Consider the following 23,308-nt stretch of genomic DNA (forward strand, 5'->3'; position numbering starts at 1 on the left):
GGCTCCCCCTCTTCTCTCACTTCCTATCTCCTCTTACCTTTATTAACTACACTTCTGCCTATTATTTTTAAGTTGGGTCAGTCTCGTAGACCAATCCTAACCTCAGGACTATTATGCGACTTCCCCCTTCTGCATTATTTTATGTCACTCTATGTATTATTATTTACCTTATGTATTACATGTTTTATGAAAATTCAATACAAAAAACTTTAAAATAAAAAACTGACTTGTATCAAACTAAATCAAATATCTTTTTCCAACAAGTATCCATCATTTTTATGATGTGTTTAATTTTGATCAAGAGAATCTATTGTAATTCCTCATGTTTGCAAATTTGCTCGCTATTTTTTATGGAAGAGGTATGCACCAAGGATTTAAGTGGTTTGTGGGAAAGGTGATGGTGTGTCTATGTATTATGAGGAATAGAGTACTCCCAGCCATTCATGCTTAGGATATTGAGTTCCATAACCTTATAAAGGAACTCTGCCAACAGCCTTGTTCCTCTATATGGTCATAGAACGCCTCAGTGAGTCGTTATATCCTTATATTTTACAGCAGGGGGGACTTTATCCCATATATTTTTTGGTTCCGATCAATGATATATGCTATTATTATACGAATGCATTTATTTCCTTGTGGGGGTTCTTTAATTGTTTCAGTAGTGGTTAGTGGTTCTTTTACATACCCATCTGGTAGGCAATAAGCTACTTTTAGTCTTGTTTATTGTATGTATTAGTGTAATGTGTGCTATTATTTTATTTCTTATTTTTCTTTTTGTAATAATATAGATATAAAAAACTATTCATGCTCAAACTCTATGCTTACGAAGTTCTCTAGTGTCCCACATATTTCCCCCGAGTATCCTTAGGACTGCTTTCTTCCCCTCACATCCTAAACCAGGGAATCCAAAGGTTAAATGCATTGCGGAAACCGTGGCTGCTTCCCATCGGTTGGTGGAAAAATACGGGGCCGACATAGGTTTAAATGGCTTCCCTGAATTGTTGTGCCAGGCTGATTCATTTTATTCACGAAGTTCCTTCCCGGGATCGTTCTTGAGAAGGACGCACTGTCTGATATTACTCATTTTGACAGGTATTTCACGCACCTTATCCGCAGGACTACTTACAGAGCTGCTGCTAGTCGCCAGTCTCTTGACTACAAACATTCCATAGAGTGCCAAGTTAACTATTACATATTTTTGTGTTGCATCAATTCATAAATATCGGACAAGATGACATTTTCAAAATTTCTTTTGACATCAATAAGTGAAGTCCAATGTAAACCTAACGTATGTGGGTTATTCTCTTTGCCGTTAAAGAAATACTTAATTTAGTGCTGTTAAAAAAAAAACATATGCGGCTAAAGTTATGTGGGAAATGCATCATTTGACCAGCCCTATCCCAGTACTTTGATTTCTGCCTTTCCTGAATTGTGCGATGAAAAAATAAAATTTGGTACTATGAATCCTGATATAAAAAAGCCTTGGCAAAGCTAAAAAGTCTCACCTGTGAAACCTATAGGCTTTGCCATTCAGTCGGTTATTTCAAGATGCTTTTGAGTGCAATACAAGTAAGAAAAGCAGAGAGTAGCCAGGTAGCATTTAGCAGTAATTTCTGTTTGACTATCGTCTTGCTCATTATATCTTTATTTCTGCAACATCCACAGCAAAAGCACAAGCTTAGAATCTATATCTCAAACACCTCTGCTCCAGGCAAACCCGAGGGAGATGAAACGGAGAAAGGTGCTTCGTGGGAGCTCAGAGTGGAAGGAAAGCTGCTGGATGATGTAAGCCTTCTGAATTTATTTGCTTTTTCTCCATTTGGTCCTGAAATCTTCGCTATCAGTCACTGTTGTTGCATTTAATCGTATGATGTAATAAAAAAAACTATGGAGTGTTAGCCTCTATCCAAAGAGTACTTTGTAGACCCACACCACCTGATCAAGGCGACATCTTTAATATTTCCTCACTCCACTGACTGCCATTGTTGAGGCCATCAGGCCTCCCAAACTTTTCTGGAAGTCAGATCTCCTTCAGCGGGGCAAACCTTTAAGTTGATTTTGACTGGTGACTAAATGAGTGCTATCCCTGTCTCCCGCCTATTCTCTTGAAAAGGTGGCAAAAAGTTTCTAAGTCCCATCTTTTGCAATTTGGTCAGAAGGAGTACACTCTTAACACCATCCAAAGATTCTGAACCTGGGGGGCACCACTTTGGGGTTAGGACTCACTCCAACAGAGGCCAGCAGCAGGGTTCCAAGGCAGGTCCAGTTGGAACTAGTCAGCTGGGCAGTTCTAGGGAAAGATGCTCTGGAAGATTGTTGTTTCCCTGTAGCTGAAACAGATCACCATAACTGCTGTATTTCAGTTTTTTTTGTTTTGTTTAGTAACCATAACTAAACTTTCACTGTGTTTTTGTTTAACAGAAGGTTTTTTATTTAAACATAAGTTAAATGTCAAGTGAGCGGAAATACACAACCTATTTTTCTCTCTGATATCAATAAACAGGAGTGAAATCCCCTGCGTGCACAGGATCCACAGTACACCATTTTGTCACATGATTTAAAGGTTAAGAAGAAAATAGCCCTATATAGGGCAATATGTTCTTCATATTGTCCCTTGTTTCTGGTTTTAAAAAACAATTAACATTAGCTCAATTAAAAACGCGACTGAATAAAACCCTTTTTTTAATGTCCTGGGATCTCGAATAGGCAAAGCAGATATAGTGCTAAATTTACTTTGCACCTGTACCTAATTCTACGGCAACCAGCCTTCCCATCTTGTAGTGCAGTGTCTGACTCCGTAAGTAAGGATCCCTGAACACACCCTACTATTTAAGACTTAGTTTTGCTGAAAAACTAAATGCTATTTTTTGTTCCACATGATGTTTTATATTGTCACATTCACTTTGTTCCTGATTTTTTACTGAGGTGTGCATCCGCACCTCTGTTTTATGCACTACCGTGCTGACTCTCTTTGATGCATGCCCTTCTTGTGGAGGAAAGAAGTGTTGAAAGAACAAATGTGATGTGTGTGTCACCTGCCTCTTAGATTTATTTTCACTCCATTGGGAGGTGCAAGATATGCTCAGACTTGCCATGCATGTACCTCAGATGCAGTAGGGAGGCTGTCTAAAGGCAAAACAGAGTGAAGTTGGGTGATTAGCCTTGTAGTCCACTATCTGCAGTTGGCGATAGAGCTTTCAACCTCTTTTCCTGTTCTTGTTTTGACCAGGTCAGACACCTGGCCCCACTGAGGGCCCTCAGATGGTGCCACATGTTGCTGGCATTTACACTCCCGTTCGAAGTTGAAGCACTCTATGGTAAGGCATTTTCTTTCGACGACGTGGCATTCAAAGCCGACATTCAACTTAGAGACAGTCAAAAGCGAGGGTTTTAGGAACTTTTTCCATGATTTCTGCTGTCTTTTTGATGTTGGGGTCGATGTTGAGGCCATCAATCTACGACAGGTCCAGCAGCAACTCTGTGACCCTAAGGGGCAACAAGCTGGCCTCTTGTGAGAAGGACAGAACTTGGGGACTAATTCTCCATGTGCCTTCTTTTCTGGAGCAACAGCCCTCTACAAAATAGCTCCAGCCTACCCAGTAGCAGAGTGCAACACTCACCATACGTGAGCCTTTGAGGGTTTAACTACAATGTCCATGTGGCTCTGGTGGCCCCAGCTTTTGTGGTACCTCATGTCTCTCCAATCTATCACTCTTCCTCTCCATGGAGATGGCACAAAGAGCTCACGAAGAAAAGTTCCCACCATCACCATCATTCCTCAGGTGATGAGTCTGCGAGAAAAAAGAAGAAGCATCACCATTTTTGTCATTTTAGGGAGAGGCAGTCTTTGTCATCACAATGATCAATGTCAAGTTCCTCTTCTGGAATAGCTCCTTTGACTGCGTTGAAGGATAAGTGGGAAACCGATATCGGGAAACCTATCCCGGAACTGACGTGGCCTACACTACAGAGACGGGCCTGGAAGAGCACGCGTAACGCCCGGTTTCAACTGGTGCAGTACTTCACCCTGCATAGGGCATACCTGACGCCAGCTAAATTGTTTCAGTATTTTGGGGGCCCCACACCGCAATGCCCTCGTTGTGGGGAGGAGGGGACTGACTTTAAGCACATGTTTTGGTCCTGCGATGCTTTAAGCGGCTACTGGGAAGAGGTCATCGACTGCTTGGCCCAAGTGACAGGGCGGGAATTGCGGGTGGAGATGGGAGTTTGTTTGCTGCTATGGTTTCCACACACGCCGCGCACGAAAATCACGAGCAAGTTTTGCGACCTGGGGCTGGTGGTGGCCAAACGAGAAATTACCCTCCACTGGAAGTCGAGGACGGGTCCCAGCTTCACGAGGTGGAGAGCGACATTTACCAAGTGGGCGGGTAGCGAGGGCACGCTCCGGCTGCAGCTTGCGCTTAGGGGAAGCGATGACAAGGCTCTGGCCATGGCTTGGGCATGGGAAGCACTAGTGGTTGATCTCCAGGGGTGGGGAATAGCGGGGGAGGGGGCCCTGCGGCACTGGAGCACCCGGCAGGAACCTAGGGGTGGGGGAGGCTAGCTGATTAGCTCATGGGAGCCGGGGGCTTTCCTTTTCCTTTCTGCTTGGGGCCTGTCTGTGGTGGTGGGGGGTGGCTCGTGGCTCCTAACACGGCTACTTCTGAGAGAGGTTTATCCTGGTAGTTGTCGTCTCGGCACACTGACATGTGGGTGGGGGGGGATGTATTCGTTCAGGGAAGGGTTTGGGGACAGCGCATTGGTAGGTGGAAGTGGCCCAGATTGTACTTGGACGTGGTTTTATATGCGGATGGCGGCCACTGGCCAGATGAACATTGTGGATGTCAACTGTGTCTGAGTAATGCAATAAAAATTGTTTTTGCAAAAAAGTTCCTCTTCTGGAAGACCTTCTTCAGATGTGAGTACCATGTCCACCACATCTCCAGAATCTCTGCTTCACCGCATTTCATTAGTAGACTACATTGTTGCCTTTCATTAGGTCACCTTCCCCAGTCTATTAAACCTCCATCATTTTCAAAACTCCTTCCTAAACTACAATGCTAGATCCATGGTAGCTATTGACCTAGATACACACACTTCTTGACTCCAGTATCCTTCAAACCTGTGGCTAGACCACAAGAGAAAAAATACAAACCACCTTATTCAGATCCACGTTTCCTCAAAGAGGATATGCCTTTAAAATGGTTTCTGACACTCCACCTCCACCACTCCTCCAGAAAAAGAAAGCAAGTGGAAGGGTGGGATAGTAAGAAAAGTCTGCAGCACTTCAGCCTCTGTGTTAAGAGATGCTAGTTCTATAGTCTTACTTGACCGCTCTAATAGTAAGGTTTGGGACTCTCTCGATCACCTCTCTGACAAATTTCCTAGGGAAGAGTTTTCTAACATTCTAAAACAAGGTGTGCTGGTCTCAGATTAAACTCTCAGCATGGAAGAAGATACTGGCCTGGCTGTTTGTGATACCTGCCATGGACGTACCATGAGACGCTCTTCTCGATTAAGGCTAACCTTTTTAACTCCACAAAAACTATTGGGCTTACTGTTTGCCAGCTCCTCCTTCTTTGGCCAACTCACAAATAAGAAGCTCCAGCAAATGAAGACCGACAAAGCAGAAACACTTAAATCTGTGGTTCTTGAAAAAAGGAAGAGTTTTTTACTGTTTAGATCAAAGAGTATAACATAAGTCTTAAAAACGTCATATCCCCCGTTGAAAAAGACAGCAGCTACAGCATGAAGACCAGCCGCAACTGCAACAGAAGCAGGTTTTTCATAAGCAAAAACTAAAAAGATCAAAGGTTCACAGTAGCCTTCCGCTGCTGCAAGAAAGCACCTTCCAGAAAGACAATGACTCTCTTGCTTTCAGTCTCTCTCCCTCTCCCTGCTGCATTATACAGCACCCCAGTAGGGGCAGCAGGGAACATTTCCAACCACTTTCTCACATGGCAGAACATAACAAAAGATGTTTGGGTGAAACATTGTGAAGTTTGCTTGAAAAAAAATCAGATTAAGTTCTTCACCCCCTTCCATACCTCTGAAATTGGTCTATCCAGCGCCCCTAAAACATCTGGTCAAAAAGTAAAAATTCTTATTTGCAAGGGAGCTATTGAGAAATTCCTCAAGCTCGAAAAAAACAAGGGAATATACTCTTGTTAGTTCTTGGTTCGGACAAAAAATCTAATTTAAGAGTTTCACCCCATTCAAGACCTGATATATTGCAACACATCAGTCAAAAAGGATACGTTTCAAATGCTAGCACTTCATGAGAATTTCCTTTACCTCCACCAGGCCGACTGGGGCATCAACAGATCTACTTGACGCCTATTTTCAAATGTAAGTGTACAAAGCACATCGGAAGTGCCTATAATTTTGATGCATTACCCTTATTAACAGTACAGAGTTTTTCCATTTGCCGTCAAATCGGCACCAACAGTTTCTCCAAATGCATGGTTTTGGTAACTGTAGCTCTGTGAGGGAAGGGAATATTCCTGTATCCATATCTGAATATTCCCCAGGCATAAGACTGGATCCGGAAACTCTTCAGCAGTACCTCTGTGCGCCGAAAGCTGGAGCCTTGCGGCACTGCACTGACACTGTTCTGTTCCGGAAATGACAAGCTGGACCCATGCAGGCACCACTCCAGGACGCTGACTTCAGTTCCTTTCTTTACTCTCCTCCAGACACGGATCTGAAGCTTCCTATCATTTGTCTTAGACACCTTACTTCAATTTTCCACTCTTCAGGTGTGCATGTGTGTGCCTGGGGTCAAGCCACGACTCCAAGACCTGTGTAGACTGCACGCCGATGAACCCAAAAGCCATCAGGGAACACAGGACAAAACTTTGTGGCCAAGCAGAAGAAAACACTGGGACTGCTCCGAGTCCTGTTCCACGTAGAAGGTTCGATCCTGGCCCCGCTCCTCGAGTCAACAGAGCCACTCCAGAGGCCGGTCTTCATTGCGCTCCAAGCCTTCCGGTAAGCACAAGAAGCTGAAGCATAGTTCTACTCCTTCAAATCACTCACACTCCCCATAGCAAGTTTGTGGGTGGTGTCAACAGTCTCAATCACTCTCTCAAAATCAGCTGACTTTAGGGCTGATTCTGCAGCTGGTTCTTGCACAGCCTGAATTTCCAGGTTCTTCAGGCACGCCGCATCAGAGTTTCCACACAGCTATGCTCCAGCTCTTCTTTTTCTAAATGACTGTCTTGCGCATCTTCGGGCCTCAAGGAGCTAGGAGGCTGTCCATCTGGAATACCACCAGCTGGTATGCCATTGGCCCCAGCTGGTTCCTCTGAGCCCCTCTTGCCTCCTGTTCGGATGCCACTTCTGGCACCCAAACAATGCTGGGCCTAGGTACTGTGATGCTGATTCCAACCTCGCCACCCCAGGTGTTGGTCCCGATTGTCCTCCCCAACGCTGACTCAATAATGATCTGACTTTGATGAATGTCGAGCACGAACCCAACCAAGGTGCCTATTTCTGTTCTCGACTTACCATAAGGCAGGTAACATTCTTTGCATTTCCTCTTTGGCACAGAATCTGATAACAATTGTGACACAGGTGATGAGTTTCCTCAGCTCTATCAGAATGATAACTGGTATGAGGACATGTAGGAGGCCAGTGGGCTAGACACTTCCCCTGAGACAGCTATTTTTTCTCTTCTGGGGTCAGCGATTGAAGAATCAGCATCCTACACTGTCGTCATGTGCAGGGCGGCCAAAGTCCTTGATCTCCAACTCCCCACCCTGGAGGTAAACTCTATTCTGACCAAGGTCCTGCAGCCGAGCCAGACTTCCTCTGAGCCTCCCGTGCCCTTCAATGAAGCTGTAATGGACACACATTTGGGAACTTAGGCCAAGCTCAGATCTGGCCTATCAGTTAAAAGATAAGTCGCCATGTGCCCCTGCCCTGCTCCAGGTGACCCAGCTTTCTAGTTCCAGCACCCTTCTCCTGAATGTCTTATGGTGCAGGCTTCCACCAGCTGTTTCAATCCGAACATTTCCCTTACCACTCCCCTGATAGGGAATCGAAACAAGTAGAGCTATTCGGTAATCGACTCTTTTCATCCACTAGCTTGGTCTTGTTTACTCTTCCTGTTTGTTGGGCCGTTATAGTTTCATCCTTTGGGACTCTGTGGCACAAGTCCTCCTTAGTAAGCCAGAAGATCTTCGCCCTGTGCTGTTTTATGCAACTCAAAATGGTTGTGATGCCGCCAAGTTCACAATTCATTGTAGCTTGGACACCACCGATTCTATCAGGCATACGATTGGCACCAGTGTTGCCATCCACCGCTATGTGTGGCTGCACTCGGCTGTGCTCTCTGGCGATGTCCAGTCCTCCTTAATGGACATGCCCTTTGATGGGACTAGCCTGTTTGGGGACAAGGATGACTCCACCCCTGAACATTTCAAAGCGAACCAGGCTATTGTTCGCTCTTTGGAACTTTTCTCCCCACCTTGACAACTGCACGCTCCTTTTGTGGCTTTGGCAAAGGTGTTCCTTACAGTCAGCCTGTCAAGTTCCCTAAAGAGATCCAGCATTTTTGCAGGATAGGCAGAGGTTAGTTTGCTACTCTGACCACTGTCCCCCCCTCACCACTTCCTGCCAAACCTCTTTAGTGTATCCTTACAGGATCCTTACAGGATGGACTGGTGGGTACAGCCTCCTGGTGGGAGTCCACCGATTCTATCCAGAGGGGCATTTCCAGTATGCTGTGCTCCCTTTTGGCCTCACCAACACCCGTCAGGTGTTCACAAAAGTGCTGGTGGTGGTGGCAGCACACAACTGAGGTCAGGGGTGCCAGTCAAGGGCTCCTACCTCGACGACTGTCTGTTGAAGACGGGCACGCCCCAGGTAGTCGTCAACCATCTCCAGGCTATGGTGAACCTCTGGTCATCTTTAGGGTTAATTATCAATATGCCAGAATCACACCTGACTCCTCATATGCTCCCATTCATTGGAGAAACTCTGGACACGGTTCAGTTTCATGCCTTTTCCAAAGACAGTCCAGGACATTAATGCTATGATCTCGATCTTTAAGCCTCAGTTCCTAGATTTCAGTACGGTCGACTCTGAGACTGCTGGCATCCTGCATACTGCTGGTCTATCATGCCAGATGGCATATGCAGGCTCTACGGTGGGATATGAAATCCCAGCAGGCACATCATCAAAGGGACCTCTCTGACCACATTTAGATTTTAGAGGAGACTGAGCAAGACCTGGAGTGGTGAGTACTGGACTGTGATTGGGTCAGTGGCAGAACCCTCTCCTTTTCCATCCATAGCTGACGGTGGTGACCAATACATCGCTTCTGGGTTGGGCGGCCATCTTAAGGTGATCATCAGCGGCCTTTGGTCTCGGTGGAATCAAACTTCTGGAGGTGAAGGCCATCCACGTGGCACTGAAAGCTATCCTTTCGTCAAGGAAAGGGAGACTGGTACAGTTGCTCATGGGCAACACCACCGCCATGTATTACTGCAACAAACAGGTCGGGTGGGGTCATGGACGATGTGTCAGGAGGCCTTGCGCCTCTTGAAATGGCTGAAACTCCAAGGAAATACCCTGGTGTTAAACCACCCGGCAGGATCGTTGAATGCCAGGGTGGACTAGCTCAGCCATTGACTCCAAGTGTATCACAAATAGCAGCTACACCCGGAACTTTGGCTCAATATGTTCTCACCACGAGAACGTGTAATATCAGCACTTCTGCGCATTCGTGTTTTCAAGGTTTCTTGTGCTCAGAAATATGCTTCGCTTTATGTCTCCATTTTAGGCCTCAAACTATAACAATTCCACTTTCTTGTTCTGCTTGAGTTTACACTTACTGGTTTTAGTCCTTCTACAAACAATAGCCTGACTCTCTGGATATTTTGGCCGTTACCCTACCTGCATAGAATCAATGTACCTTTGTTAGAACGTTTGCTTCCCTCGGACTGAACTTTATGGCCTCTCTCATAACTGTTGTACGTGTAAAATATTTATAGTGTTTATTCATTTAACGACCCCAAAGTGCATCTAATTTACTGACCTGATGGCACCAGCACTTTGTAAATGCAAACCATCTGTATAATTTTTTTTTTTTTTTTTTTTTTTTTTTAAACCGTTTATTGCAGTTTGTAAAAGTTACAGGTATGGGCCTACAACCACCCGGCCGGCCGCTAGAGTGACAAAAGCATATTGCATACATACAGTAAGAGTCTCTTGGCAGTGCAGAGTAGCGAAACAGGAGAAATCAATGTTGCAGGCCGCATAGCTCCATGCCCACAGTACGGTTCCCTTTTCTCAAAACAAAACAACACGAAAAACCACACCCGCAAGGCAACCCGCGATCCAAAGTGACAGCACGTGCTCCATAAGTGGGGGATCCAAACCAGCAGCAGAACTCTGAAGAGGGGAATGGGAGTAGATCAGGGACTGGGGGACCGCGTGCCCACGGCCGAGGGAGGGGGGCCATCTAGGGAGACGGAGCAGGCGAGGCAGCCGGTAGCAGTGGCGGCTCACAAATACCCCCGCGGTAAGCGTTCCAGGGGCCCCAGATTTTCACCCACGCCCCAGGCTTACCCCTCGCCACATACACCACCTTTTCACGAAACATACACCAATCCATATGTTCTTTCCAGGCCAACACCGCAGGGGGCCTCTGGGATCCCCACAATTGAGCAATATCACGCTTAGCTATCATGTATCCCAGAGTCACCCACCGCGTCTGCGGGACCGAATAGTCATTTGGTTCCCACACATTCAGCAGGCATCTCCTCGCTTCAGGCAACAGCGCGACACGCGTCACCACACGCAGGACCTCATGCACACCACGCCAGAATCGCTCCACCTTTGGGCACTCCCACAGTATATGCATGAAAGTTGCCAACGCACCACAGCCACGCTTACACATTCCGTCACCAGCAAAGCCCATACGTAGAAGCCTTGGCCCCGTCACGTAAACCCGGTGAAGGATCTTAAGCTGGACGAAACGAAGGCGAGCCGGGATGGCCACCTCTTTTGGAGAGGCCACCGCGGAAATCCAATCCTCGTCGTCCAGCTCTAGCCCGTCGGCGACCCAGGCCTCGCGGAGACTAGTCAGCAGGCACGATCTGTCGTTGATCAGTTTTTTATATATGAGGGAGATCGTGCTGTCTGGGACATGGCCATCCAGCACTCTGTCCTCCAGGGGGGAAGACTCCGGAATGGACGCGACATCCGGGAAGACGGAGCCCAGCGCATGGCGGACTTGTAGGTACCGAAAGTACTCACTGCCCTGCAGCTGAAACTCAGTCTGCAGCGCCGCAAAAGTCTTGAATCCCCCCCTCGTCCAGAGATCTCCCACCGTGCTGATTCCGATCGTGTCCCACTTCTCGAAGCCCTTCGACGTCCACAGGGAGCCCAACCTCTCAGACGCGTACAGCGGTGACGCTCGGGTCAAACGGTCCTTCCACCCCATGGCTGCATTAGCCGCGTGCCAGACACGCACCATGACACGCGTCGGTCCCGTCAGACGGGAGTCGGGCGCGGCAGAGTAGAGCGCGCGATTGTAGTCGCCACCGGGCAGGAGCATCTTGTCCATCTCAAACGCTGGGTTCAAGGCGGGCCCGTAAAGGCCATGATTAATTGCAGCCAGTTGGGAGGCCCAGTAATACCGTTTAATGTCCGGGAGGGCGACCCCCCCATCGTACCACGGGAGCGTCAGTTTAGCTAGAGCAATGCGCGGCCTCCCGTCCCAGAACAGGCGCCGCTGGAGGCCCTCCACCTCACGGAAATAGCGTGCCGGAACCAAGTCCATAGTATTCTGGAGGGCGTAGAGGAAGCGCGGCAAGGACATCATTTTAAACAAGGCCGCTCGGCCGAGCGGCGAAAGCGGCAGACGCCGCCAGCGCACCACGTCCTCCTTCAAGCGCTGGAGGGGGGGCAGCAAATTCCGCTCATAGCGGGCCTCCGGGTCAAGAGTGATATATATACCCAGGTACCGAAACCCCTGGGAGGCAATCTGGATCGGACAGTCCCGTGGCAGGACCGGAGCCTCCCCGGAAAGCACGTATACACAGGATTTCGCCCAGTTGATGACAAGTCCTGAGTTGCGACCGAATGAGCGCAAAACATCAACCAGGACGATCAGTGATTTACGCGGGGAGGCGAGATACAGGAGGATATCATCAGCATAGAGGGACACACGGTCCTCATGCTCGGGGGTCCAGCGGAGACCACGGATGGAAGGGTGCCACCGCAGCCACTCCGCCAGGGGCTCCAGGGCCAGTGCAAACAGGAGAGGTGACAAGGGGCAACCCTGTCGCGTGCCCCGCCCCAGCGCGAATGGGACCGAGACTCGCCCATTCACCACCACCTGCGCCAATGGGCCCGAGTACAACAATTTGACCCAGCTGATAAAGCCCGGTCCAAATCCAAATTTCGCCAGCATCGCCCAGATGTATGGCCACTCCAGCGTGTCAAACGCCATGGTGGCGTCCAAGTTCGCCAAGATGGCCGGCTCCCGCACAAATGGGACACGCGCGAGCACCCCGTGCAAGCGCCGCAGATTGAGCGCCGTGTTGCGGTGTGGTATAAAGCCAGATTGGTCTTGGTGGACCAAATCGCCCACCACGCCAACCAACCGGTTGGCCAACACCTTGGCGAGGATTTTGGGCTCCGCGTTCAAGAGCGAGATCGGCCTATAGGACGTGACCCGTTCACGGGGCTTCCCCTCCTTGTGGATCACCACAATTGTGGCCAGACGCTGGTCCGGCGGGAGGGAACCCTGCGAGTGGGCCGCCAGGAACATCGCGCGCAGGTGGGGCGCCAACACATCCGGGCGTAGCTTGTATAGCTCAATGGGAATACCATTGGGGCCCATGGCCTTGCCGGATGCAACCGAGCGAATAGCCAAGGCAATTTCGTCCGAGGTGGGAGGAGCGTCCAGCGAATCCCTGTCCTCCACCGTAAGGGAGGGCAGTGCGATGTCCCGAAGCAGGGCATGGGAATCTTCCTCCGAGCAGGGGGAAACCGGGGAGTAGACGTCGCGGAAATAATCCGCAAAGCAGGAGACAATGGCTTCCGGCTCGGTGACACACGCACCATCCACACTCTCAATCAAAGGAACCACGCGGCTCGCTCTCTCCCTCTTATCCAACCACGCAATCAATTTGCCAGCCTTATCACCCACATCATACAATCGCCCCTGCTGCTCTCTACTGAGGCCCCTGGCCGCCTCCGTGACGAGGGCCCGATAGGCCGCCTGCTTTAGGTGTAGAACATGCAGCTTGGCGTCTGTTACCCCGCTCCCCAGGTCACCCTCCAGTTCTGCAATCTCGGCCTCTACCCGGGTCACCTCCTCCCGCTCGCGCCGCCGGGCATGGGAGATAAAGGAGAGGGCCTCCCCTCTAAGAACTACCTTGAAAGCCTCCCACAGGGAGATGGCCGAAGGGACCGCCCCCACATTCTCGTCGAAATATCGCTGTAAGGATTTGATCAAATCGGCACGAATGGTGGGGTCGCGCAAATACCATGCATTGATTGGAGCCACCCTGCCATCCCCCCTCGGGAAGACATCGAAATGTAACAGCAATGGGGAGTGGTCTGAGATACCCCGCGCCAGATGGCGCACCTCCCCCACCCTCCCTGCATGGGCCGCCGGGACAAGGATGTAATCAAGCCGCGAGAGGCTACCATGGGCACCCGAGTGGAAGGTGTACTGCCGCTGTGCGGGATGCTTCAATCGCCAGCAATCCACCAGGCCCAGCGTGTCTAAAAGGCCGGGCAGCCACGCCTGTGCCCGGGGGAGGTCCCTAGGGGGATGGCGATCCATAGACCCAGAAGCTACCGCATTAAAGTCCCCTCCAACCACCAGCAGGCCACTCGGAAGGTCCAGAAGGAGGTGCCCCAGATCCGCAAATGTGGTGGCTTGTAACCCAGGCGGGACGTACACTGATATAAAAATAAACACTCTACCCTCCATTCTTCCCACCAGAACAGTGTAGCGTCCCCTCTCATCATGGCGCACCTCATCAATCTCCAACGGGAGCGAGTTCTTGATCATAATGCCCACCCCCCGCGAGCCCGAAGTGAAGCCAGAATGGGCCGCCAAACGATATCCCCGCCGATTCATTGCATGAAAGGAGTTACCTATAAGGTGCGTCTCCTGCAGGAAGACAACATCTGGTGAAATACGTTTTAAGTACTGCAGGACCACACCACGCTTAATCCTATCCCCCAGGCCGTTAACATTCCATGACAACACAGTCAAATCCCTACCCCCCATCATACGTCGAAACAATCGGTCGTCCCCCACCGAGCATCTTAAAAACAACAACACAGTAGCGGGTTTGCCTTGCGGTGCAAACAAACAACACACCCCCCCCACCCCCCCATCCCAACAGAACTCCCCCCTCCCTGCACCCCTGCATGAGCCCAGACAGCCCCCCCAAAGTGCAGTGTGCCTGTCGCCCCATAGCTAAAACTAACTAGTCCCCCAGAGGAGGAGGGAAGCCCCCAACAGACCCCGCACGACCTCCATAGGAGGGGAACATATGCAATCAATAAATGGTGAAGGAACATCGTCCAGAGCAAGGCCTATTCAGTCACCCCTCAATTCTGATCCGGCGGGCCCTCCTCGCCAGCCGCGCCCCCCCCGCCCCCCCGGCCCCGATCTCCAGGCAGAGTGTCCAACCAGTCCCCAGCCGCCTCGGGCCGGTCGAAGAAGTGCGTGCGACCATCCACCTCCACCCTCAGCTTAGCTGGAAAAAGCATTGAGTACTTGAGGTTCAGGTCCCGTAGGCGACGTTTAACACCAAGAAAACTCTGTCTCTGCTTCTGAACCGCCGGAGTAAAGTCTGGGTAAAAATGCACATCCATGTTGTCAAGCTTGACCGGTCCCTGTTGCCTGGAGGTCTGGAGGATAGCATCTCTGTCCCGAAAATTAAAAATCCGGGCAATGAGAGGCCGCGGCGGGGCACCGGTCTTAGGTCTGCCCCCAGGGACCCGGTGAGCACGCTCCACCGCAAAAAGCTTACTCAGCCCCCGGGGCTGGAGATGGGTCAGGATCAATTCTTCCACAAAAAGATCCGCCGCCTCCGCCTCTCGTCCCTCCGGCACCCCCACAATACGGACATTATTCCTCCGGGCCCGACCCTCGGAATCCTCCAGTCGCCGGTCCATCAGGGCGCTCGCCTGGCCAAGCCGGCGCACCTCCTTCTGGAGGGCCACCACGTCCGTCGTGAGGCCCGTTGTGGTGTGGGCCAGGGAATCGACCCGGTCGTTCGTTTTGGACAAGTCTGCCCTCACAAGGCTCACATCCACCAGGACCGAGTCTATTTTTTGCGCTAGGGTGTCGAAACGCTGGTCCACCGAGGCCTTCATCTCTGCAATGGCGCCCATGACGTCCCGGAGGGTCAGATCCACCGGATGAGCAGATGCCTCCGTCGGGCCCACCGGGGATGCGCGCGATGTCTCCGGAGAACCCTTCTGGAGCGTGTAGCGGTCCATACTGTTAGCTTGGTGCGCCGTGCCACGGCGGGTTGTCTTCACCTTCGCCCGGTCGCCATCTTGTTTGGTGGACATGCTTGCTCTCCCACCGTCGTGCCAATCTCCTCGAGCGGGCCGCTATACCAATTCACGGGCTCCGGGGGGGGGCGGGGGCGACCACCGAACCGCAGGTCAACCCACCGCCGGCGGGTCAGCCGGGCTCCTGGACAAGACCACACCACCGCACCCGGCTCCGCAACACAACCTCGCTTGAGTGCAAGGAGGGCGCAAAAGCGAAAGTGAAAGTGCGGGGTACGCGAGTCGCCCAGCCCTGCCCGCCGCTGTTGTTCACTGTGTCCCCGGATCGCCCCACTACTCCAATCCGGGGGGCCGGCGAGGAGAAGGCCGCAACCTTCGATCGGTGCTCCCACCGGTGTCCGGGGTCCGATTCGAGCCCGAAAAACGGGTGGCGCCTCAGCTCGGGTTCCCCGACACAGTCCCCTCAACAAGGACAGGATATCGCCAGGATTAATTCAGGAGGTCGCGGAGGTCCTCGGGAGCCTCGCACCTACGCGGCCATCTTGGTTGCGCGCTAGGCTCCTCCTCCCATCTGTATAATTAACCCTTTTAATATAGTGCCTCAGTTTTGGTTAACTCATTTTGTACTAGATTTAATCTAAACAGTGGAGAAGTTCAGGCATCTGCATTTTAACCAAGTACAACTAGAATATTTATTGAATTGATTTTAGCTCTAGAAATGTTCTCATTCTCAATTGAGTGTGCACAAGTTAAACAGTACGTTTTTCACATCATGTAATGGTTTTAATGAACTAAATCCTGACCAATAAACATTGACACTCTCTACTTCCCCCGCCCTCTAAAATGAACCTTTTACTTAGCCGCCTTTTTAACATCTGTAGTAAACTTGGGACAATCCTTTGCTGCTTTTGCACTTCCACTTTCCATATTTGTTCTGGTCTCTAAAATGAATGTAATGCCACTTTTGGACAATCTTTTGTGCCTTTGTATTTTGAACTATCATGCTTGCTCTGGTCTTCTGTTCTGCTGCTAAGTATTTGACAAATAATTATTGCTTTACCTGCTTCACTGCTAAGTATCTAATTAATAATGATTTCATGTCTTGCACTTTTGACTCTGTTAAGGTCTCAACTAACTCCCTCGGATTCTGGTCGTTTATTTTTAACGTGCTTATATTAATGTGTTTATAACGGATGTTCAGATCTGGTTTTAAATTGTTTGTCTTGAATTTGGCCTATTGAGATGCACGTTGTTGAGGTTTTAATTAACTGTACAATAAATGTACAAATACCAGTGAAGCTGGCCTGTAATCTAAATACATTTGACCAACAATCAGCAGCCAGTAGAAATCTGCATTTAAGCAAGACAGTTTGCTGAGGCATAAAACATTGTATAAGACTGATATCCATTACGGAGCTTGTGAGTTGAAGCACTATTGTCTTGAAAGATCATTAAGATAATCAGAACTGTCCTTACTGCACATCCCATGAATAAGCACAGTGTGGGTTGATCCTTCCTCTACCAACCTGCCAAATTGTGAAATGACCTTCCCACGATCTTTAGTCTCCAACTATCTGTCCTCAGGAAAGCAATTAAAATGCTCCTGTTTAATTAAGTAATGCTGCTGTTCTCTGGATATTGCCATTGCTTGTCCTCCCCAAGGGCAACACACCACGAGACTAAGCTCATGCATGGAGCACACATACTCTGGCATCGGAAACCGATTTGCAAGCTTTGAAACAATATCTCACAAGTCATTGCATGTTAGAACCCCTCAAGGGAGCGTCCCGGTGCACGGATTGACGTTCTTTTTTCTACAAACGCGAGTCGTAGGACCCAATGAACTGACTTTCTAGAAAGGAACAGGCACAATACAGACGATATATGTAACAGCGTAGCATCCATAGTAACAATGATTTGGAGTAGATCCCTGAAGAAGTCCAGTGAGGATGAAACACGTTGGCCACTGTTTTTATGGCGATGATTAAAAGAAGAACGTAAATAAAGAACTTTCCTTAAAATATTCTTAAAGGAGAATGCAAATTATATGTATTGTATGTGTTAAATATCACGAGATTTGTGCTGAACTTTCATGTAAAACAACAACAAGTATTAATGAATAAGGGGAGCTGAACCATTAAGAATTAATTTATGTTTTGAGTTGTCTCCATTAGAAGTTGAAAGGGGTTGAAGAAAACAAGTTATTTACCTGTAACTACAGTTATCCAGTATTGGTATTTTTCATAGCTTCACATGCCTGAATCATTCCCCGTCGCTGAGGCGGGAGTCCCACGGTAAAATACAAAAGCAGTGCCTAAGTAAGTAATAGTAGTAGGCTAAAAGAAAGTCAGAGGCCTAAAACTTTGTAGCCTATCTACATCATTATACAAAAAGAACTAAAAAAATAGTTCTAGCCAATCAGCTACTAGCACCCTCTAGAACCCTCACAGCAGAGGTAGTTCTCCTCAGATTTTCTTAGCACAAGTGTGAAATAGGGATCCCAATAAAAGAACTGTCTCGCCGGGGAGGAGGGTGGGTGCATGTGAATCTATGGAAGATACCAATACTGGATAACTGTAGTTACAGGTAAATAACTTGTTTTCTTATCCAGTATTGGGGTATCTTTCATAGATTCACATGCCTGAATCAGAATAGCAAGCAGTAAGCCAAAACAGTGTTGTTTGCGGATGGTGGGAGACAGGATTCATAAATTCCCAAAACGCATCCAGTAAGGTTAGAATATTAAGCTAATTATGCTGTCAAACAAACAGAATGCACTTTAAGAAACAGTAGAAAAAGATGTTGAAGTACGGCTTGTCCTACAGCTGCATCCTCCTGCAGAGCAGATTGCAGACAGTAGTGTTTCGTGAACGTGTGGACATTCTTCCATGTCGCAGCACGACAGATGTTTTCCAAAGTTACTCCGGCAAATAGCGCAGTAGAAACTGCCATAGTTCTGGTAGAATGCGCCTTGACCTTTCTTTGTAAAGGTTTGTTGGCTTTGTCATGACAGAAATGAATTGTAGAAGCCAGCCATCTGGCTATTGTTGCCTTAGTTACAGCAATCCCAAGTGTAGCTTGACCATAGGCTACGGACAATTGATTGGATCGCCTGATGTCCTTAGTCTTCTGTAAATAGAACAACGTTTAACATCGAGTGAGTGTAATGCTCGCTCCGCTGAAGTGGCTGGATCTGGAAAGAAAACTTTAAGCTTTACGGGCTCATTTAAGTGACATTGAGACGGTACTTTAGGGATGAATTTGGCATTCGTCCGGAGAGTTACATAATCCTTAGAGAAATGCAAAAAGGGTTCTGAGATAGTGAAAGCTTGGATTTTGCTAACTCTTCGAGCTGATGTAAGAGCTAGTAAAATAGCAACCTTCCATGTGAGAAATTTAAGATCAGCTTTGTGCATAGGTTCAAATGGTCTTCTCATTAATTGAGCTAACACTGTGTTTAACTCCCACTCTGGAGGAGGTGCACGTATCGAAGGAAAAACTCGAAAGAGTCCTTTCATAAATTGTTTGACTAGCGAAGCGGAACAGAGCGAAGATTTATTAGAACTCTTCCTGAATCTTGAAAGAGCAGCAAGATAAACTTTAATTGATGAAAACACAAGCCCAGCTTTGGCCAAGGATAATAAATAAGGAAGAATTTGTTCCACAGGAGCTTGTATAGGGTGGACATCATTCACCTCACACCAATGACAAAATCGCTTCCACTTTAAGCGGTATGTTTTTAATGTACTCTGGGCACGTGATTTGGCTAGAATTTCACGACAGTCCTGAGAAATGTTTAGATCTTTGAATTCTAAGAAATCAGGAGCCATGCGTGCAAGCGCAGCGACTGTGGATCTGGATGAACTATTTGACCCCTCTCCCTTGTCAACATCGTGAGTGTTGGTACTAGACGGATAGGATTGTCCTGAGATAGAAGAAGCAGTTCCTGGAACCAATATTGTCTTGGGCAACGGGGTGCAATCAGGATGAGACGGCAACCCTCCATCTTCATTTTGCGAAGCACTTTCCGAATCAAAGGTATCGGGGGAAAAGCGTACGCACAAAGCTCTGACCATCTCATGGACAGGGCATTCACTCTTGATCCCTTTTGAGGGAACCTTTTGGCGTAATATTGGCATTTCCTGTTCTCTCTCGTCGCAAACAAATCCAGTTCTGGTTTGCCCCAAACTTAGAAGATCCTGTTCACCTGCTTCTGCTCTAATTCCCATTTGTGACAGCCCGACAGAGACCTGCTCAGGGTGTCGGCCAAAGTGTTGTGAAGCCCTTTGACGTGCTCTGCACTTAGGGTTATCTTGTGTGCTGTAACCCACTCCCAAAGCTCCTGAGCCTCCTGCGAAAGAGACAGCAACCTCGGTCCCCCCTGTTTGTTGATGTAATACATGCTGGTCGTATTGTCAGTCCGGACCAGCACTGAAGAGCCCGCAATCCTCGGAAGAAATGCTTGCAGAGAGAGAAAGATGGCGCGAAGCTCCAATCTGTTGATATGCTGTTGACGGTATTCTTGGGACCATCTTCCTTGAATCTGCAAGTCTTGGAGATGGCCTCCCCATCCCTCCATGGAAGCGTCTGTTAGAACGAATTCTGGAGGAGTTGGTAGAAAAGAAAGGCCCGGAGCCAAGTTTGCCATCTGAGACCACCAGTGCAGAGAGTCTATCATGCGCGGTGTTACCATGATGGAGTCGTCGAACGACCCTACAGCTTGCTGCCATTGTAGATGTAATTCCTCCTGCAGAGGTCTCATTCTGGGTCGTGCCAACGGTACAAGATTTATTGCAGATGAGCACATCCCCAGAAGAGAAGCGAATATCCGGACAGAAACTGACTTTCTTTTTGTGATTGATATTGCCAATTTTTGCAGACGGAGCGGACGGTCTTTTGACAAGAATGCTTTGCACTGTATGGTGTCTAGCATTGCTCCCAGAAAAGGAATCAGTTGAAGAGGACGCAGTTGAGACTTGCTTTTGTTGAGAGTGAGGCCTAGGGTTGAAAAGAGACATAGGCATGCTGAGATAGCCTCTTCGGCTGCCTGCTTCGAAGGACCCTTGAGCAACCAATCGTCTAGATAAGGAAACACCTGTATTCCTTGAGATCTTAGAGTCGCTGCCACTGGTGCGAGACATTTCGGGAAGATCCTTGGTGCCGATTTCAGTCCGAACGGAAGCACCTTGAACTGATAGTGGACGCCAGCCACTGTGAATCGAAGGTATTTGCGATGTTTGGGATGTATAAGGATGTGAAAGTACACGTCCTCCAGATCCAGAGAAGCCATAAAATCCCTTTGTTGAGGCAGCTCAAAACTTCGGCTAGCGTAACTATCCGGAAAATTTGTTTCTTCAGAAATTTGTTGAGTTTGCGGAGGTCCAGAATCGGGTGCCACTCTCCTGACTTTTTCTTGATGAGGAAAAAGCGAGAATAGAACTCAGTTCCCTTATCAGATGATGGAACCTTCTCTATTGCATTCTTGTAGAGCATTTTTAAGGCTTCTTTTAACAGAGGGTGAAGACGAGGGGAAGGGGGACCCCTGGGCGGGGTAGTAGGTGGTCGGTTTATGAATTCCAGGGTGTGACCGTTGCTGACTAGGTCGAGAACCCATCGATCCGAAGTGATCTGTTCTCACTTGTGTGCAAAAGCTGAAATTTTTCCGCCCACGGGGAGGGAGGGAGGGATGACTGGCGTCCTGTGTAACTCATTGTTTTCTGTTGGCTTCGCGACCCTGATTGTTCGATCGCTTTCGTCCGCCCTGGCGAGAGAAACTACTTGAGGAAGATTGTCTGTAAGATGATCGCCCGTAAGGCTGTCTAAACTGTGTTTGATATGGTCTATTATGTTGATTTTGATACCCTCCTCTTGATGCAAAGCCACGACCTCTTGCACCTCGGAAAGATCCACGCCGATATTGGAGAGCAGCCAACGATTTAGCCATATCTGTATCTGTCTTAATAGCAAGGAGGGCCTCATCTATGTGTTTTCCGAATAAGGACTCACCATCATAGGCCAGGTCTATAGTTTTTGCTTGTACCTCTGGCCTAAAAGATGTTGCTTTAAGCCATCCTTGGCGTCTAAGTACTGCAGCACCAGCAAGTTGCCTAAAGTTGGTGTTAGCGATGTCCAGAGCGCAGTCTATGATCTCGGATGCGGCTCGTTCTCCCTCCAAAAGTATCTTCTTTGCATCTTGTTTACGGTCTTCAGGGATGAGGTCCATAAATTCCGACAACTCTGACCACATCTGGCGGTCATAACGGCCGAGTATGGCCAAAGAATTTGCTGCTTTAATGGAGGTTGCAGCCATAGTGGAGAACTTTTTACCAATAAGGTCCAATCTCCGTCCCTCCTTATCCGGCGGCGTTGATATTGGCATAGCTGGATTTTTGGATCTTTTGTGGGCGGCTTGTGATATAACCAAATCTGGTCGGGGATGACCAATCAGACAAGATGGAGTTTCCGGAGGAGCACGGTATTTGTCAATGCGAGGGAGGACAGCCGGAATGGAGGCAGGTGTTTTCATAATTTTTAGCCCTTCATTCCAGATATAATCAATGATGGGAATCGCTCTTGTGATTTTCCTGTGCTCTTCTTTAAAGTCATGCAAGAAGCAATCCGTGTGTTCCACTGTGACTTGCAATTGAAATCTGGTTGCGGCACGTTGCATCAGGTTGTGAAAGCCGCCAATATCCTCAGGAGGAGAATACGAAGGCTGAGGAATGGGTGGAGAAGGCATTGGTATGATATAACCATCCCAAGGATCCAGACTAGTGTCTTTATCAGGCACTTCACCCTCTTCGATCGCTTCCTCATCAGAGGAAGTAGTATCATGGTGTGATTGTGGCCCCGAGCCAGAAGGATGAGGCGGCGAACTTGGTATTTCCTTCTGCGGTAGTGAGTCTGGCTCTTCAGCAGGTAAAGGTGGTACGTCAGGGACAACCTGTTGTGGGGGAACCGTTGGTGGTAATCCGCCAGCATGGCCTGGAGATCCTGTATGAGCGTAGGAGGGAGATGACTCGTTTCCCTATGATCCAAATCCCTTCTGGGATGTCTGTAATGTGGTGTAGAGAGGCCTTCCTGGTAAAAGTGTTCCTGGTAATCCTCTTCCTCATCTTGGCATTTTATATGAAGTTCCAAGGGGTGTCGAGCTATGCCGAACGGTCCCTCATCATCTTCTTCATCAAAGTCCTCATCCTCTACATAAGTCTCTAGGATATGAGATGGCAGAAGAGGAGATATCTTGCTGTAATCCTGTCTATGGAATGTCTTTAGTTGAAAATGAGTATAAGAAATAGGCGTAGTCTGAGAAACTGTTGGAATCTCCTTCGATAAACTCCTCGTCGACGGGCTCTTCGTCGTCGACGGGATGGTCGTCGACGTATTCTTCGTCGACAGGCTCTTCGTCGTTGACGGGCTCTTCGGCGTCGAAGGGATCGTCGTCATCCACGGGATCGTCGTCGTCGACGGGCTCTTAGTCGTCGACGGGATCGTCGTCGTCGACTGGCTCTTGGTCGTCGACGGGATCGTCGTCGACGGGCTCTTAGTCGTCGACGGGATCGTCGTCGACGGGCTTTTAGTCGTCGATGGGCTCTTCACCGTCGACGAGCTCTTTGTCGACGGGCTCTTCACCGTCGACGAGCTCTTTGTCGACGGGCTCGTCATCGATGGAATCTTCGTCGGCGACGCGATCATCGTCGATGGGACCTTCGTCGACGAGCTCGACGTCGACGTGGTCGTCGACGGAGACTTAGAAGATGAACTTTTCATCGACGAATCTTTCAAAACAGGTTTTTAGACATAGTAG

The 23,308-nt window shown here is 48.8% G+C and overlaps 1 protein-coding gene across 9 annotated transcripts in view; it reads left to right on the forward strand.

The window, feature by feature from the left end:
* LOC146870867 (SWI/SNF-related matrix-associated actin-dependent regulator of chromatin subfamily D member 2-like) overlaps positions 1-23,308 on the forward strand; it is a 1,426,174-nt gene that overhangs the window by 818,943 nt on the left and 583,923 nt on the right. For all 9 annotated transcript variants that reach the window (XM_085647047.1, XM_085647050.1, XM_085647051.1 and 6 more), the window contains one exon: positions 1,666-1,785. In XM_085647047.1, the coding sequence (XP_085503173.1) occupies positions 1,666-1,785 (120 nt within the window). The remainder of the gene's footprint in view (positions 1-1,665; positions 1,786-23,308) is intronic.

Source organism: Triturus cristatus, chromosome 1_1 (genome assembly GCF_964204655.1).
Source record: "Triturus cristatus chromosome 1_1, aTriCri1.1, whole genome shotgun sequence".
Classification (NCBI taxonomy): domain Eukaryota; kingdom Metazoa; phylum Chordata; class Amphibia; order Caudata; family Salamandridae; genus Triturus; species Triturus cristatus.